The sequence below is a fragment of the Patiria miniata genome, unplaced genomic scaffold (genome assembly GCF_015706575.1).
Source record: "Patiria miniata isolate m_02_andy unplaced genomic scaffold, ASM1570657v1 HiC_scaffold_5, whole genome shotgun sequence".
Taxonomy (NCBI): domain Eukaryota; kingdom Metazoa; phylum Echinodermata; class Asteroidea; order Valvatida; family Asterinidae; genus Patiria; species Patiria miniata.
Window position 1 is genome coordinate 14,922,688 of NW_024037072.1, and position 16,160 is coordinate 14,938,847.

At 39.2% G+C, this 16,160-nt stretch overlaps 1 protein-coding gene across 1 annotated transcript; it reads left to right on the forward strand.

Annotated features, from left to right (window-relative positions):
• The first annotated feature begins 7,606 nt into the window (after positions 1-7,606).
• On the forward strand, positions 7,607-8,607 carry LOC119741647 (tumor necrosis factor alpha-induced protein 8-like protein 1). The gene has a single exon (XM_038217481.1). The coding sequence runs from the start codon at positions 7,677-7,679 to the stop codon at positions 8,175-8,177; it is 501 nt and encodes a 166-aa protein (XP_038073409.1). The 5' UTR covers positions 7,607-7,676; the 3' UTR covers positions 8,178-8,607.
• The last annotated feature ends 7,553 nt before the right edge of the window (positions 8,608-16,160 follow it).

Genomic DNA, 16,160 nt, shown 5'->3' on the forward strand with positions numbered 1-16,160 from the left:
ACAGGGGAATTCTGCACTTTTTGCAGAAAAATACGAGTGTCAGTGCTGCGCCCTCTCGCAAGAATTCGAATGAAGCAAACAAATACAGGTCGTACCTGAATGAAATTGATATTATTAGAAAGAGCGAGAGCGCCCCTTTGTGATAACATGCTTACTCTACCTCATACATGTACAAGGTTTGGAGATTTTACATGTAAGTACAAACATTACCTCTTACATGTACGAGGTGGCAATTTCGAGCTAACAAATATACCTCGTACATGTACGCCATTGGCACTGAAAAAGTTAATTACATTGTAGTGATGTCCAAATGCACATGTCAAAAATACACATCAAAAATATTTCTCTTGAAGGTAATTACATTCTTCACAAATTTTGTCTTTACAACATCAGTGCAGTTACAATATTTGTTCCATATGCCTCATTACTTGGTATTCATGCACTCAGATTTTTTTTTTCTTTTCTGTCAAGAGATTAATGAGTCTGTAAGGGGCAATATCCCGCGTAGTGCACAGTTGGGTGTATATACTCTGTGTACATTTGTGTTACGTAAAAGCCGAGGAAAACATAATGAGTGCATTGGTTGGTGACCAGAGAGAGGTACTCTTGTTTTTCCTTTGACAAAAAAATTAATTACGGCCTCAATGTTTGCGCAGTCATGCTTTTAAGGAGAAATCAGCTGGAATATAAAAGGAGATTTGCGTTCAGGACTGCCAGTTTCAAGAGTGTTACAGCAGTGCAGCTTCTACACTACTCCAGAAAACAGCTTTTGGCTTGTTTCCGCAGAGATTCTAAAAAAAACCTGGCGAATATGTGCTTCTGCTACGTATTTCTCAACGGGCGGATGAGGGCCCAGTTTGCATTTGGACGAGGTCAGAGGAAGGTTGGAGGTACAATGTTGTTGTGTATTGTTATTCTTGTGGCATTGTTCATCCCCTGCTGCTGGGGTTTGGAGGTGTGTTATAGAATGCGCGCAGCAGATCTTCATGACATTTGGTGACTTTTCCCCAAAGTTGTACCGTGGTCATTTTGGTCACATTTCTGTTACCACAGCAACCTATTCCAATAAATTGTTTCCTACGTAAATGCATACAAAAAATGTTTGCAAATTTTTGTCAAAAGGAGTTAAGTTTTTTGGGGAGTACCTAGACCTATTGGTTCCATGCATGTAGATAGCACTTAGTGAAGTCTCACAATAGCTCTGTGTGTGCGGGACACACGCGCACACACTGGTTCACGTACATTGTCCGGAGTACATGTTGTACGTATGCACATCGCACAACAAATATTCCTCTAAATGTGAACAAACCTATAGGTCTTGTTCAAATGACGTCATTTCCTACAGACCATCCATGTTCATCGGCAATTTGAGCGTCAACTTGTATAACGCGCATCGGCTGCGTGGTACTTCGAACACATTTTGAGCAACAAGCGCGCGTGTTTGGAACATTTTCAACACTGCGCAATGCGTGCTTGATTGCGTTAAATATGCAGTTGCAGTTCTCCTACAGAGATGGCCGTCATTGAGCGAGCCCTATAGCCTTTTCATGCGATAATGCATTCAAAAGTTCCAACTTCCACCTTACTTTCTTCACGCCACCGTTCAGGGGATACATGTGCATGGATTCGGTATTCAGACATTCATTTCAGACAAATTAACATTGTTACTTGATCAACAGTGATGCATTTTGGGAATCCATCTTGCCCCATTGAAACAAATAGCTGTTTCCAGTTTACATTCTGCATGTCAATCTGAAGATTACGGAACATGTGCTTTTTTTTTGCATGTTCCATAAAAAAAAATAATCAGAAAAATCAAAATTTTAAACATCTGTTTTACAGTTTACCTTTTCCACTACTAATAACGTCTTTATTTGCCTCAAACATGTGCATAAATGTTTGAAATGATGACTTGCACCAAACAACATATGTTGTTGGATACTAAGTAGCAGCTGTTTTTTGACACGTTGGTTCACATATGTGATGTGATCAAGCTACATGAGTCGTTTGTCGACCCCGGTCGAAATTTTTTTTATTACAGATTTGAAAAGAGCACCATCTCAGCATTACTGCTGTGAAAACCGCATGCTGATACCATCCTTAGTTCAAAAATTATGGAAGTTGGAAAACCAAGAGATGTCATAAAGTGATGTGATGAAGTGGCCCTATTTTGGCCCGTATCTCCAAATGAAAATTCCCGACAAACGACTCACTTAGCTTGATTGCATCACATTGTAGTTTGGGCTAAAAGGCCTCATGAAATACTGAAGCCCGTATGCACTTGAAATGCATCCAATGAGCAAACAGTGGTTAGTGGTCAGGCTGAGTGAGGCAGCCATTTAGTCAGTGCACAGCTGTCTAATGTAATGACATAACCTACTTTCATGGACATCCATCCGTTGTCGAGAGTATATCGATATCTTGATCATCAAAACGATTTTTCTGCTTGAGGGACTTACGATCATAAGAACCCCTCAACATATTGTTCAAGTACTGCAATTTGTCCTGTGTAAGGAGCTTCACGTGCACATAATGTAAGCCACAGAAGGCAAGTTTTATAGGCAAGTTGGAAGCTACTGAATGCGCTGCAAGCTAAACCATGGCTAGGACAAATACACTTTCCTGACAGTTTATAGGGAAATATCCTCGGAATTTAACATGAAAGTAAAGTTAGTGTCCTGAAGTTTGCAATAGCAGTATGTACTCGGATCTGTCTGTGAGCTTGTCATGGTCCTGAAAAGAACCAGTTAACTTGACTTTTCGATGCGTGTGCTCCTTCTATCTTCAGGAGACTGCCAAACCGCAAGGCATGAACAGCCAAAGAGGGATCCTGGGTGGTCACTAAAAATAAAATACGCCCGTCACTTTCTTCTCGGAGATTACGCACCTGAAACCAGCGGCCTATTGAATTGTACATTGCCTCATGCAACATTGCTGTAATACTAATACATGCTCGCCAGAAGTGTTAAGAACATTGATTTTTTTTTAACTTACCAAAAAAGAGTGATTTTAATAGAATGACTTTAAGTCAAAAACAGTTACTTTTTTTGGTACTGTGTTTGTTAACACCTGATAATTGGATGGCAGCACTCTGTTGACATTTTAATTTGTTTCCAACTTAACAATACACGCAAACATTTTTTTTTAAATTAAGAGCACATACACTAGTACTAGTAGTGTTGTCTTTGTTATTACCTTCTTAAAATTGGTTTTATCAATGGATACAGGGCTGGAGGGCCCTGTTACCATTACATGCCCATGCACATGCACATGCAGACATTTTGGATCAATGATTTTATAAAGTTAAAGGTATAGTCCATCATTTGTAATTTGTGCATTTTGTTCGTTTGAAGCAACAAAAGTGCTCAAAATCTGAAGAAGGGTAACAACAAACCTGATGAATTTTCAGCTCAGCTTCAGCTGTACATGTATATTCCGAGAAAAACAGCATTCTACGATCTCAATTTCAAATCAAAAGTTGCTGAATCATGTTTTGAATTGGGCCTGAATTACATGTAAGCGTCCGAGACTCGTTCTCACTGAGCCGATTGCAGATACGCGATGTCGCGCACTGATCCGATGAATTATAGCAACCGCATGTGCGTGTGCGTCGTAATGCTTGCGCGCGCTTCGCTGCAAAACAAAACAAACTACTAATTTAAATTTCCTACGGTGTGTCTTAAGAAGCACCATTGGAAAGGCCTTCTTTCGTTGATTACTTCAAAATGACAGCTTGCCAGAAAGAATAATTTCACAGGGAGTTTAGTCCCCTTACTATCTTTCAACCAAGTATGTTTTTCAACAATAATTACGCCAGTTACTTTTCGGATAGCTGCAAATGATGGACTATAGCTTTAAAGAAAATGAAGATCCATATTTTTTTTCTTTAGACATTAGTCGCAAAGTCCTTGTGTCTATTTATTGGGATCTTCATAACACATACATGTACTAATGAGCTTACATGTATGTGTGGAGGCAGTGATTGCGTCTGAAGAACGCCAATGTGTCCCAAAAGAAATTGAAGGGGAAAAAAAACAACCACAAGGATACAGCAAAAACAAAAATTAAAGGCGCGGAAGCAGTTGGTCTGGCTGTTTGTTAAAGATGTTGGCCTTAAGATTGTAATTCCATCCCAGCAGGTTAACCAGCAGATGTGACTGTAATTGCTTTGTTTAACTCCAATGCAGAAATCCAATCCAATCCAATCCGATCTTCCCGTGAATTTTCTTGTAGTCAAATTTACCAGGCGTTGATTTGTATAAGGGTGGTGGGTGGGAGGGGAAAAGGGAGATATGGGGGGGGGGGGGGCGGCAAATGGCATTTAGTTTTGTGTATTTGAAGAATACAACATGGTTTCAGGGAAGTGGAGGTACGTAGTCATAATCAACCAACACCTTGGGAGAAGTAATTTCATACTAATTCCCTGAACACATAAAAAGGTGTGTTTGTTTTATTACACTTCATACACAAATAGCATAAGAAGGTGACAAAATTATAAAATTCTTCCTAAGTAGAATAATTACCTGAACATATACAATTAATAGTGTAATATTTCTGTTGTGTGTTGCAAAGGCTTTAGGTCAATTTGACTGTACTGCTAAGGTGCTAACCCTGGGGTACTGCTTTCCATGTACACGTATCTGCAGTACATGTATGTATGCATATCACATCCAGTACCTACATGTAATTATAGAGGACTCTGTGCATGTGGTCACTGTACAAGCGTGAGGCCCCCTTTAATGGAGAAACCATTGTGCATGCTACATATACAAAGCAACAGCTTTAGTCTGCGATGGATTGTCTGTACAATAGCTAGCACAATGCTTTCGCCATTGAGGAGGGCCTTCGTTATAGAATTGATAGTGATAGACCTTTATCATGCTGCAACCATTTCAGTCATGTTCCCTGTATCCAATAACAGTACTGAATGATGTTTTTTTTGTGCAAAAAGGAACCAGACTATTTTTCCTTCCAGCCTCGCTTTGGTTACGCTGATTTGAATGGCTCAAGAAAAATCAAGATGGCTGCAACATGATAACGGTCTATTACTGTACAAGCTTGAGGCCCCCATCAATGGAGAAACCATTGGGCATGCTACGTACAAAGCAACAGCTGTAGTCTGTGATGGATTATCTGAACAATAGCTAGCACAATGCTTTCGGGATTGAACAGGGCCTTCATTATAGACTTCATAATGTGCCTGGATTGGTTAACTGTCCCTATATTACCCTATGAAAGAACCATGCTTGGTTCATAAATAATGTATGACACATTAGCGAGTTAGTAACAATGCATGATCATCCCCCAGAAAATTCAAGTCCAGTCTCTACAACGTATACATAATCCAATTTTTAATGGCCTTATTGTAGGCCTGTCAAAGCCTGCACTGAAAAAAACCAAGGCACATGATATTTTCAAAAAGTATGCACACTGAGCATTGAGCACACTCTTATGCCTGAAAAGATTGAGGTTTATTGGCAGTAGTGACATAGAAATGGAGCCACAATTGCAGTGTGTGATGACATCTGCATTGACACAGCTTCGTATCTATTCAGTTTCTCCTTTTTTCTTTTTTTGAGAATCGCTTCCCCTCAGATATCTTTGATTGAGTTGTGTGATGAGCCATACGGAGAAAATAGTGCATATTATGCAAATACACTACTTGTTATTCATTTATGCAAATGAGGTTTAACAAAATGCATAACTCTGCATAATATACTCATATTGGTCTCACTGAGGTCCCCAGAGGAACATGTATCATTGTGTTTGAACAGTACTTATTTTTCCTAGCTAATCTTCCATTTTGCTACTTAAAATGCAGGTATGGAATTCACCGTCATACAAATGAATTAAAACAGTGGCATGTTCAGTATATATGGTTATCAGAATAAAATTGATACCGTTGTTTACATTCATTGATTGACAACATTATTATCAGCTTTCGTGACATGTCAAAAATAATAAACTTGTAAATGAAAATAAAAAGTAAATAGTGCAGTACCCAGAACAGCTGGATAAACATTTCAACAATTGCTACAAATGTGTCAACATTGCTCACATCTCATGAAAACTTCTTCTACATGTAGTTCCTTTTAAAAAAAGAAGCTGTTAATTTTAAGAGTAAAATTGATCTATTTTGAACAGACAAAAATATTCATTTTTATTTTTTTTTTCATTACAGCATCTGTCATGAAATAAAAAATGTTATACACATCACTCCAAGATCACAAAAGCACCGTTACATTGCAACGCTTAACTGTTCCATGCCTGATTTTTGTATTCAGTTCCGTTGGAAATACATTACTGTTAATCACTATACTGTACGCTTATCGGAAATCGTTGCTTCTGTTAATCATTGGTTAAATTTCCATTATAGCAGGGGCGCTCAACCTACATGTGCCTATTGTGCATTAACTTGACTTGCTTTTAGATGAAGTAGAGTGTATTTTGTGGGAGATGAATTACGTGTGATTGAAATAACTGTGTCCTGTGGTTTTGTTCGGAGATGTACGTGTGTATGTGTACGCTGTCTTTATGGATCAGGGGTAAAGTGTCACGTATACATGTCTACATGTACCGGGTACCGGTATGTATGACAGTGGAGCGCTGTGGTCCAGTGGTTACGGTTTTCAACTCACGTGCCATTACATGGGTTCGACCCTGACGGGGAACATGGTGCTTGTGTTCTTGGGCAAGACACTTTACTACAATTGCCTCTCTCCACCCAGGAGTATAAATGGGTACCTGTGAAGGTAGAGACCAGGTTGCGCTGATCTCAAGCTGCCACAAAGACTGGTCTCATGGCCTGATGAACAGGGGCAATAATTGTGAAGCACTTTGAGACCTTTTGTTTAAAGCGCCACATTATTTTTATCTTATATGGTGTCAATTGAAAGTAATCAAGTCAACGTGTATACCCATTGTGTATTCAGAAATGCTTACATGTACCCCGGTACATATGGTCTTATATGGTCAAAGGGGACATAAACAGAACATTAATTGTAGCATTTGAAATTGTGTTTTTTCAGCTGTTGCTTTATCTGAGTTTGATCCTTATATGCAAAATGTTAACACCGATTCAAAAGACTGTAAAAGTACATACATAGTAATATAAAGGGAATAAAAAAGAAAATCACCTAAACAGCCAAATTTCAAATCAGTTTAAAGTTATCCGTAGGAATATGCTGGAACGCACAATTTAACGTAAAGATGGGTTGTTCCAAAATAGGGGGTCCAAAGTGTGACTTGCTTTTTTTCTGTCATTATTACCTCTGAACTCTGTAATTTGTTATTGAAGTGTCATTGAAAACTTCCAACTTCAAACAATGTTTTATTTGTTGGAAAGGTATGTTTCTATGGTGTCTGCCCCACCCCATATCTGGAGACTTGATTGATTTTTTCATTACCCCCACTGCCCCCTTTAAAAAAAGTTTATGGCTGTCATGGAAGGGGACGAGGGGAAAATTCATTTTCCTCAGCCCATCATACCCCACTACTAAGGTATGTGTACTGTGCCGTCCTGTTCCAGAAATGTCCTGCTGCCATTGGTAAAATTACAATCTGATGTTGGTATTAATTTCTTATTTGTATTTTTGTTTTCTGCAGTGGCTGAGGCAGAGACCCACGTTAACTCCAAGAGCCTGGCGCTGCGTGTGGAGAAGAAGATCGCCAGCAAGATGTCCACCAAGCGCGTGGCCAACATGTTCATCGACGACACCATGGGCGGGGTGCTGGACAGCCTGTCGGGGCTGCTCCGCCAGTACACGGGCAACAAGAAGGACGCCGACAAGATCATCAAGAACATCATCAAGGTGACCATCAAGATTGGCATCCTGCACCGCAACGAGCAGTTCAACCAAGAGGAGCTGGCCCTCGCCGAGAGCTTCCGCAAGAAGTTCCGCACATTGATCATGACCTTCGTCAGCTTCTATGAGGTGGACTTCAGCTACGACCGGCCCTACCTGACGGAGCTCCTGGACACCTGTGCCCTGATGCTGACCCGTTTAGTCGAGCGCCACCTGCGGGACAAGTCGATTGGCCGCATCGACCACGTCTTCAAGTTTTTCTCGAACAGTGCCTTCATGGAGACAGTCTTTACCCCGGACACGCCCCTAAAAGGCCACCTGGACAAAATCATAGTGGGGCTCAATAAACTATTAGAGGCCGGCCACATCTGACTTTTTTTTATTATTTTTTTATCTGGAAAGGGAACTTGTCTGCCTGTTCCCACTCTTTTTGTTGTACACAACAGACGTACAATGTACGTGAACATGCGCATACATGGGACTGAAATTGACAACTCTCCACCGAGGCTCTGCAAATTTAATTTCGCGGTGTAAATGATTTTAGCGTGATTACAACAACTCCAACTTTTAAATGCTTTGATTTTGTGAAGTGTTTTTTGGGGGGTTCGTGTGTATTTGTACATATCTGTCATTTGGGCACATGAGGATTTCAGTGCAATGTCATTACTCCTCATTTGCCATGGTCCTCGTTGCACGTGCAGTTCTGACAGTGGTAGCCACAAAATTGCCTCCGATTGTGCACAGGTAAGCGTTACAACAATCACGAAATGTATCCACACACAATCATAGTTTTTATACAAAAGATAAATTTTACGTACTACTCCTTTGCAATTTGTATGCACCGAAAAACAGACCTCCCTTGTAAGCTTCCATGCAAAGCATGCCTTATAATTTACACACACTTGCATTAAACATGATAATGGAAGAGAACTTCAACTCCCCTTCCCCTACCCCCTACACACACACAAAAAGTCAAAGCATTTGGGATTGACGTATGACACCACTATTGCACCTTGCCCACGCAGTGAATGAAAGACAAAATGGGTCATTATACGTATTTTCCTGCTCGTAACATACAGCTTTGCGCAGTGGCACATTCCGGTATGATGGATGTTTTTAACACAGTCCAGAGTTCAGTTCCTGCCAACGGATGTGTGGGTTCCTTTTTAGATTTCACTGTTGCACGTGTTTTCCATTCCTGAACACCTACGAGTACATGCACATGAATGCCTTCAGATAGACCTTTCAATGTGGCTTTGGAATCTGGCAGGATGCAGCTTTTTGTGATTGCTGGTATCTGCTTTGATTGCTGCATCCACATGCCCTTCTGTTGTTGTTTTTTTTTGGGGGGGGGGGATTTTTTTCCACAAATGGTCAGTTTCAGACAACTCAGAACGTGAATTGCAATTGGCAAATTAAAATCCAGATGTACAAATGGCCTCGATGTAGGAACTGGATTTGCACGAAAATTTTGAAATGAACTACTCCATCTGACCTTGTGTTTCGTGATTGTTTCAAAAATTGCTGGGCATAACCCTCAAAGTAACCAGAAGGTGCCATAAAATGGAAATATACGTCAGTAGCTGTAGACTGCAGGCACCAAGTCATAATGTTCAACCTTCTGAAATTTTTGGTTGACTGATATTTATTTCATTCGGCTAGACAAAAAAATTTCAATTGGGAAATATGCTTGTGGCATACACTATTGTACACTGACAAGAAGTACATGTGTACAAAGAGCTCCAAATACATGTTTCCATTAATATTTACCTTTATTCAAGGTATCAACCCAAAATGATAAACTTTAGAATAAATGATACAGCTTCAGTTTGGACATTTATCAGAGGGCAAACTCAGCATAGTGCCAATGTGTTCAGCCAGTTAGGAATAGACACGCATGAATGTTAAAAGTTGAATCTGGTTGAGTAGACGTACCATGCATCTGATTCATCTTTGTCATCTGTTGGGTCGTAAAGAGTGACTTTTTTGCGTTCCTGTGTCATTTACCATGCAATATCATCAAATTTGACTTCAAACTATTTTTCTTATATATTTGGCAGGTACATGCACTTTGCCATACACAATCACTCTTGAAAATATACATGTAAGGCATTAAAAAATGTGTCCTAACTTAACCCAAAAAAAATTCGAAAAAAAAAATTGGACCCCAAATTTATGGAATGATCCATCTGCAATTCTTTTGGAGTTGCTTTCACTCATATTTTCCTGGTTGTAAAAAAAAGGGGCTTTTTAAATTTTTTCACAAAGTTATGGTTTGAAACTGAAGACATCTTGATGGTCAAGTGCCATTTGAAACATGACGTTATTCATAAATTTTGAGCGGGTTTTTTGGGGTTTTTTTTGGGAAGATGGTTTTACTTTGAACTATGCAATTAAACTGTTGAAACAGACCAAAATAGATTCCAGAATATATCACCATGAAAACTTGCTGGTATGTGAGCCAAGTTCAAATATGTCTAGAAACGAAAGCCGATAAGCAAACACACTTGAAATGGTCTAGTGCCACAGTATCCCATGACAGTATCGTGTCTGATATTAAATTTCGCGTGTGACGAATATATTTTTTGTTTGTTTAATATCTAAGTTATTAGCCTTAACACTAGGAAACTTAATTTAACAATCAGCATTACACAGGAAGCCACAAATCATATTGTGAAAGGTATATAGATGTTTTGTTGTGTAACTTATTTTTTTAATAACTTTCCACGTACATGTATGTGTACCGGTACATGCATAGCCTTGTACATGTGTAAAGCACAGATGGATCATGCTTCGTATATTTGCGTTTCACAGTGTAAAAAGCTTATATTTTATTTGGATTCGGTGCAAACAATTGGTAAGCAATCGTATGTAACTGTTGACTACATACTAATAACACTCTTATTGTTAACATTTTAATTTTTTATCTGGATATGTTCCAGAGTACTATTGCTGATAAGGCCAAAAAAAAAATATTCGGTGTCTGGTCAGACCAAAGTTTCGGAATTGATGCGGCCACGCGGCTTTTTTTTCTTTTCTTCAAGCTTGGATTGTACAGACAAGGTGGGTACTATTTTGCTTTTTTGGTGTCCTCATGTACATTGTGTCCTCCATAATTTGCCTTGGTGCTTTTGATCATTTGCCTTGGTGCAATTTCCCATTCCTTGGTGCTCTTTGGTAAAAAAAAATTGAGGAGGTGCGGAAATAGAGGGCGCTGTTGGAGCTACCGCGGAACATTTTGGAAAAAAAAAGATCGACGCGCATGATTAAAATCGATGCGCGCGCTGACCAGAGACTGACTTCTTTTTTTTTTGGGCCTAATAATGTTTTTTTTTGTGTGTCCTTAGGCCTTGTTTGTCTTGTTTTTTGTTTTGTTGTCTACATATTTTTCTGTGTTTTTAGCTACAGATAATCACTAGAAAATAATGCGCAACCAAGACATTTAAGTTTCAGTGAACATTGCATATTAACTTAGATCCCAATTTCATGTCTCCACAACCACAGAATTCTGCACTTGTATGCCCACCATTTTATCATATTGTGTTTCCATAGCTACCATAGTAAGTAATTCCATGCTTAAGGTTTAAGCTCAAAATCCTTAGTTATCAGATTTATGCATACTTTCATGCAAACATTTTGTGCTAACCTTTTTAATATGCTAAACGTTAGGACAGACGTTTCTGCTACATTGTAAAGTTTAATAGTTAAAGTAAGGAAGAGTTATGAATTTGGGCCCAGGCCAGTTCAGAGTTACTGTAAAAGCCTGCACATATACTCTATCAAGCAGCTGGTCTCAAGCTATAACAAGAAACTGGAAATATCATCAAATATTGTATTACAGACTGTGTATAGGATTTAGTTACTCTTTTTACTGTTAACACAGAACAAAATTTTGGCTATTACGGTAGGGTAACACACAGCTGTTCTAGACCACATATACATGTACATGTACATTTGCTCTAGGAGGAGGGTCTCATTCTATCTTTCTTGTAGTCATCCCATCTTCTGTCATGTCATCCTATCTTCTGACTTTTCAGGGTTTTTTGTTCCAGTGAAATACATATAATTAATGCAAGGGCATTAATTGTACAAATTATGGCGTAGGCTGGGACAGTGAGCATTTTGTTTGTTCATGTACCGGTACTTGTTGAAAGTTTTCCAGACGCCCCTCGCTTATAACGGGAGTTTACACAGGAACAGCCGTTACATCCAAACGGGCCAAGTCCAAATGTAAATAACTTAAAGATTGATCTATCATTCATCGGCTAGATCTCGTAACCCAAAACCTGCTGATACAGCCGTTGATGCTGGCCTATGTACCTCTGTTGCTGGGGAGGCCGAGGAATGTCCGACGGTCAAACAAAAAGAGGTGAAAAGATGCGAGAAATAGGCGAAGGAGAAAAGGCAACAGAACACTTGAAAAAAGGGGGCTTCGCGAGTGACATAAGGGTTGCCATGACAACAGAAACCTGATGTAGTCATTTTTTTGTGTGCTAGATGGCAATCTGGAAGTGGCTTGGCGAGTTGAGCGGTAGGATTGAGGGTATCCAAGGAGGCCAAATGTTTACATATTTGGACAAGAGAATGCATGGTCTAGGTTAATTTAAGGGGTAAAATTTCAAGACTTTTCTTGCTACTCCCCTAAGTCTTTGTATGCTCCCCTCAGTCTTTTTCCCTTTTTTTCACTTCGAGTACTCAATTATTTGTTGCTGGATTTTGGACTATACAGTCCGAAACTTAATGGCCCAGCCATTCATAAATAATACAAAATGTCTTTTGGTGTTCTTTGCAGTGTGAGATTTTATTTTGTGTACCATTCTCTACCCAGAAAAAGTTGCAGTAAAAGGAAACTCTGTTAGTACAATTTCGTATGGTCCCTGAGGCAGCCGAAATAAAAAACACTTACAGTTTCACTCAAGACTGCCAGAAAACTGCACTGACAGCCCTCCAAATTTCTGTAAATCTTCTGATACGGGGTCATTGACCGGTCAAGGGTTTTTGTGAAACCAGAAAATGCTGGGTGTCCATTGATTTCTCCCCATTTCTTTCATGTTATTTCCTTTTCCTTTTTTGTTGTTGATAGATCTTGCTTATTAAATTATATTTCTATGAAACATAGGTAGAATTTTTCAGTGCCGTGTAATCTTACACCTTAATTAAGCTGAGGAAGTGATAACAGTGAAGCTGTGTTCTGTCAACGTCCTGTTTCATAATGAACACTTTTTTTTTATCTCTCCTTGTCCAAAGGAGGAAGAAACAAAACAACAGACAAAGAAAACTGATGACTTTAAGCAACAACTCAATTTCTGTCCACTTTTTTTTTTACCGAATGAGAATGAACATCTTATTATCATTAATATCGTGATGTCAGATGTACAGTGGTATTTTTTATCCAACTGCTTAGACCTATTGATTAAAGCACACCTGATCATGAGAGCTATGGTTGGCACACTAGCCAAAAAACTTCCCATCCATCAGAAGGGGAAAAACTTGCGACTGATCACACCTTTAAATTCAGTAGTCACTATCAGATTTTCAAGTCACAATATTCCTACATCTTTGCGTCGTTGTCTGTGCCAAATGTGCATCCAGGGAAGCCTATCCCACACTGATTTAATAGATGGAGGGATAAAAGGAGGGGGGGGGGGAGGGGAAATTGATCATGGCGGACTTAGTATTCCTTTGCCGTCCAGTCTCAGTAAAAAGCGAGTGACAGTAACAAGACCTGGGGGCAACCCGGGCCCGTCCTCCCCTTGAAATTGAACCGATGGGAGACACGTGAATCTTAAGAAGCTGTCAGTTTAACGCGAAGTGCACCTGCAAGCGTGATTCCTGGCGTCGCGATGCTCCCACTGGAAACTGGAAAGTGCTAGAATTTTTTTCTTACTACGACAAGAAAATCGACCCTAAATGCCATGGACATTCCGAATGAATAGAAGAAGTAACACTTCACGATTAGCGACTGCAGTTAAGGCGAATGTGAGAGCTGTCTTTTTATAAAGTTAAAACTGCGCGGAAAAAATGAAACATGAATTACAAGCCCTTTCACATCTCCACTCCCCCCCCCCAAAGGAAACATGCAAGCAATTAGAGGAAAATAGATTGGAAGTGGGGGAGAAAAGCCAAAGTTGATTAGCTCTTGGAAAATCACATCCATGCCATTGGGAGAAAAACAAATTGAGTGAATATTAACGACAATGACTACATATGCCTAAACTTTGCACATTCAGTTGTAGATATTTTTTCATTGGAAAGTTCACAGACCCCTCTCCAATCACATAGCCAAAATTGTATGGTTTCTTGTTTTGTTGTTTTCGTACGCACCGCGTGAACAAAGTGACATAGACTTGAAGTGACGGAGATTGCCAAGTCATTGTCCTATGCTCCTCACTATGGTTAGGAGTGTGCCCCCCCCCCCCATCCACTTTTCAAGTCATCGGCCATTAGTTATGGAAATGTCATGACCTTTCCATATTTCAGTGTCCCGTATAGGGAAGGCACAAGTGGCCTTACTAAGGTATGTCCTGTGGGAAACCATTGAGAAAATCAGTCAGAGATGTTGCATTGTGAATGTGCCATTTCTAAATGTCATTTCAAAATACCCTGTTTGTACCATCTTTCATGTCACATCTTGGCTACTGTCATTTCATTGGTCTAAAACTGTTTGCATGTCATTTGACATAGAAATGATGTGCTTGGGCAGTGTGGAATATTTTTGACTGAATTAATGAGTTCGAGTGCATCAGATATTTTTCTTTTGGTAAATGTGGTGGTGTTACCAGTGAAAAAAACAAAGTTTTTAAATAACTCGCCAGCAGCTCACAATAATTGTAAATCATTTCTCAGAATTGACTATCAAACTTTTCACCAATTTTCTTTTTTATGAGGGAGGCGATTTTCATAATGTTTTTAAAATTTTGGAAACTAAACGAAACATATGTTCTCATTCTTGAGAACTTAACAAAATTGTGAGACATCATGTTTCTTCAAAATTGGTTCCCAGAAAAGTCAAATGTTGCCTGTCAATTTTGCCCGTCGGACTATACGTGCTTCTTTTTTTGTAAACAGTAATGTGTTATCTTGAGTACTGTATATTAATAAGGGGCTAGCATTACGACATGTTTTCAGGATGTTCTTTTGTCCGTCCTTGAATGGGAACATTCAGGTCACGGTTGTAAGAAGACATCGTTGAAAAATCAAACCCGCTGGGTAAAATTTCATGGTTCTGCCTAAGAGCAGGAGAAGCTGTTACGTGCTAACAAGAGCAGAAAAATTGGGCTGACCTTAAGCAGGTTCCACAACAGTGTAAGCTGAAATTTGCAAGCATGGCAAGGAATCTGTTGTACATTGCATCATGATTTGTGGCAAATTTGTCCCATGAATTTAGTGTGTTCCTTGTCATGCAGAATGCTCTCAGTCTCTTTGTAATTGGCTGAAGATCTGTCAACAGAAAATCATATGTGGAGGGGACACTTGAAAGGTAAAGTAACCTTGTTGCGCACTGGTGTGTAATTGCTTGTAAATTCTGTCAAGTTGAATGTAAATAGGCATTATTGTACACTTATTGAAATGGGCTTCCCGAAAACTGACAAAAACATAATCTATAGATTAAATATTACAATACATAATGTATCAAGAGACAGCGATGGTAATAAGAAGGCCACATAGTGTCTTTGGACAAAATACATTATATGATCGAATGACATTTTATTTGTTTATTGTCTAACATGTTTCAAGTAATTGTCTTGTGGATACAGATAGTGTTCCTAAATTTATTATTTTTATATTATGGTACTAACTATATAGTATTTGTAGGTTATGTAAATTATAATGTAAAATGTTAAATTGTCAGTATGGGAATGACAAAAAAATGTTGATAATTCTAATACATACTTTGCAAAATGCTCATTTGAAATTGTTTTATTTTGCAAAGTGAAGGGAGTAAATAGTTTTAAAATATAACATGGTTTGAGGGTGGAATACCTTTGGGAGCTTATACACTCTCAACTCATGTTATATTTGTGTAATATTCCCTGGCAGTGGAGAAAGGGGACACCTGTTGGCTCCAGCATGAACAGTAGACAGTGGTTCTTGTCTGCTCCTGACTCAGGCTCCTTGTGCATGTGTGTGGGAGGCATTAATTTATTTTAAATGTGCTCATACCTGTGTTATCTTTGTGTAAGTTCCAGAATAGCAGCAATGCATCCGAGTGGGCCTGACTCTCTTGGTACAACCATTGAGGGGGTAATTGTGCACATGGGTCCATAGTTCCAAGTCAGGTTAGGTTAGGCCAAAAAAAAAAAATATTCGGTCTCTGGTCAACCCAAAGTTCCGGAATTGACGCGGCCACGCGGC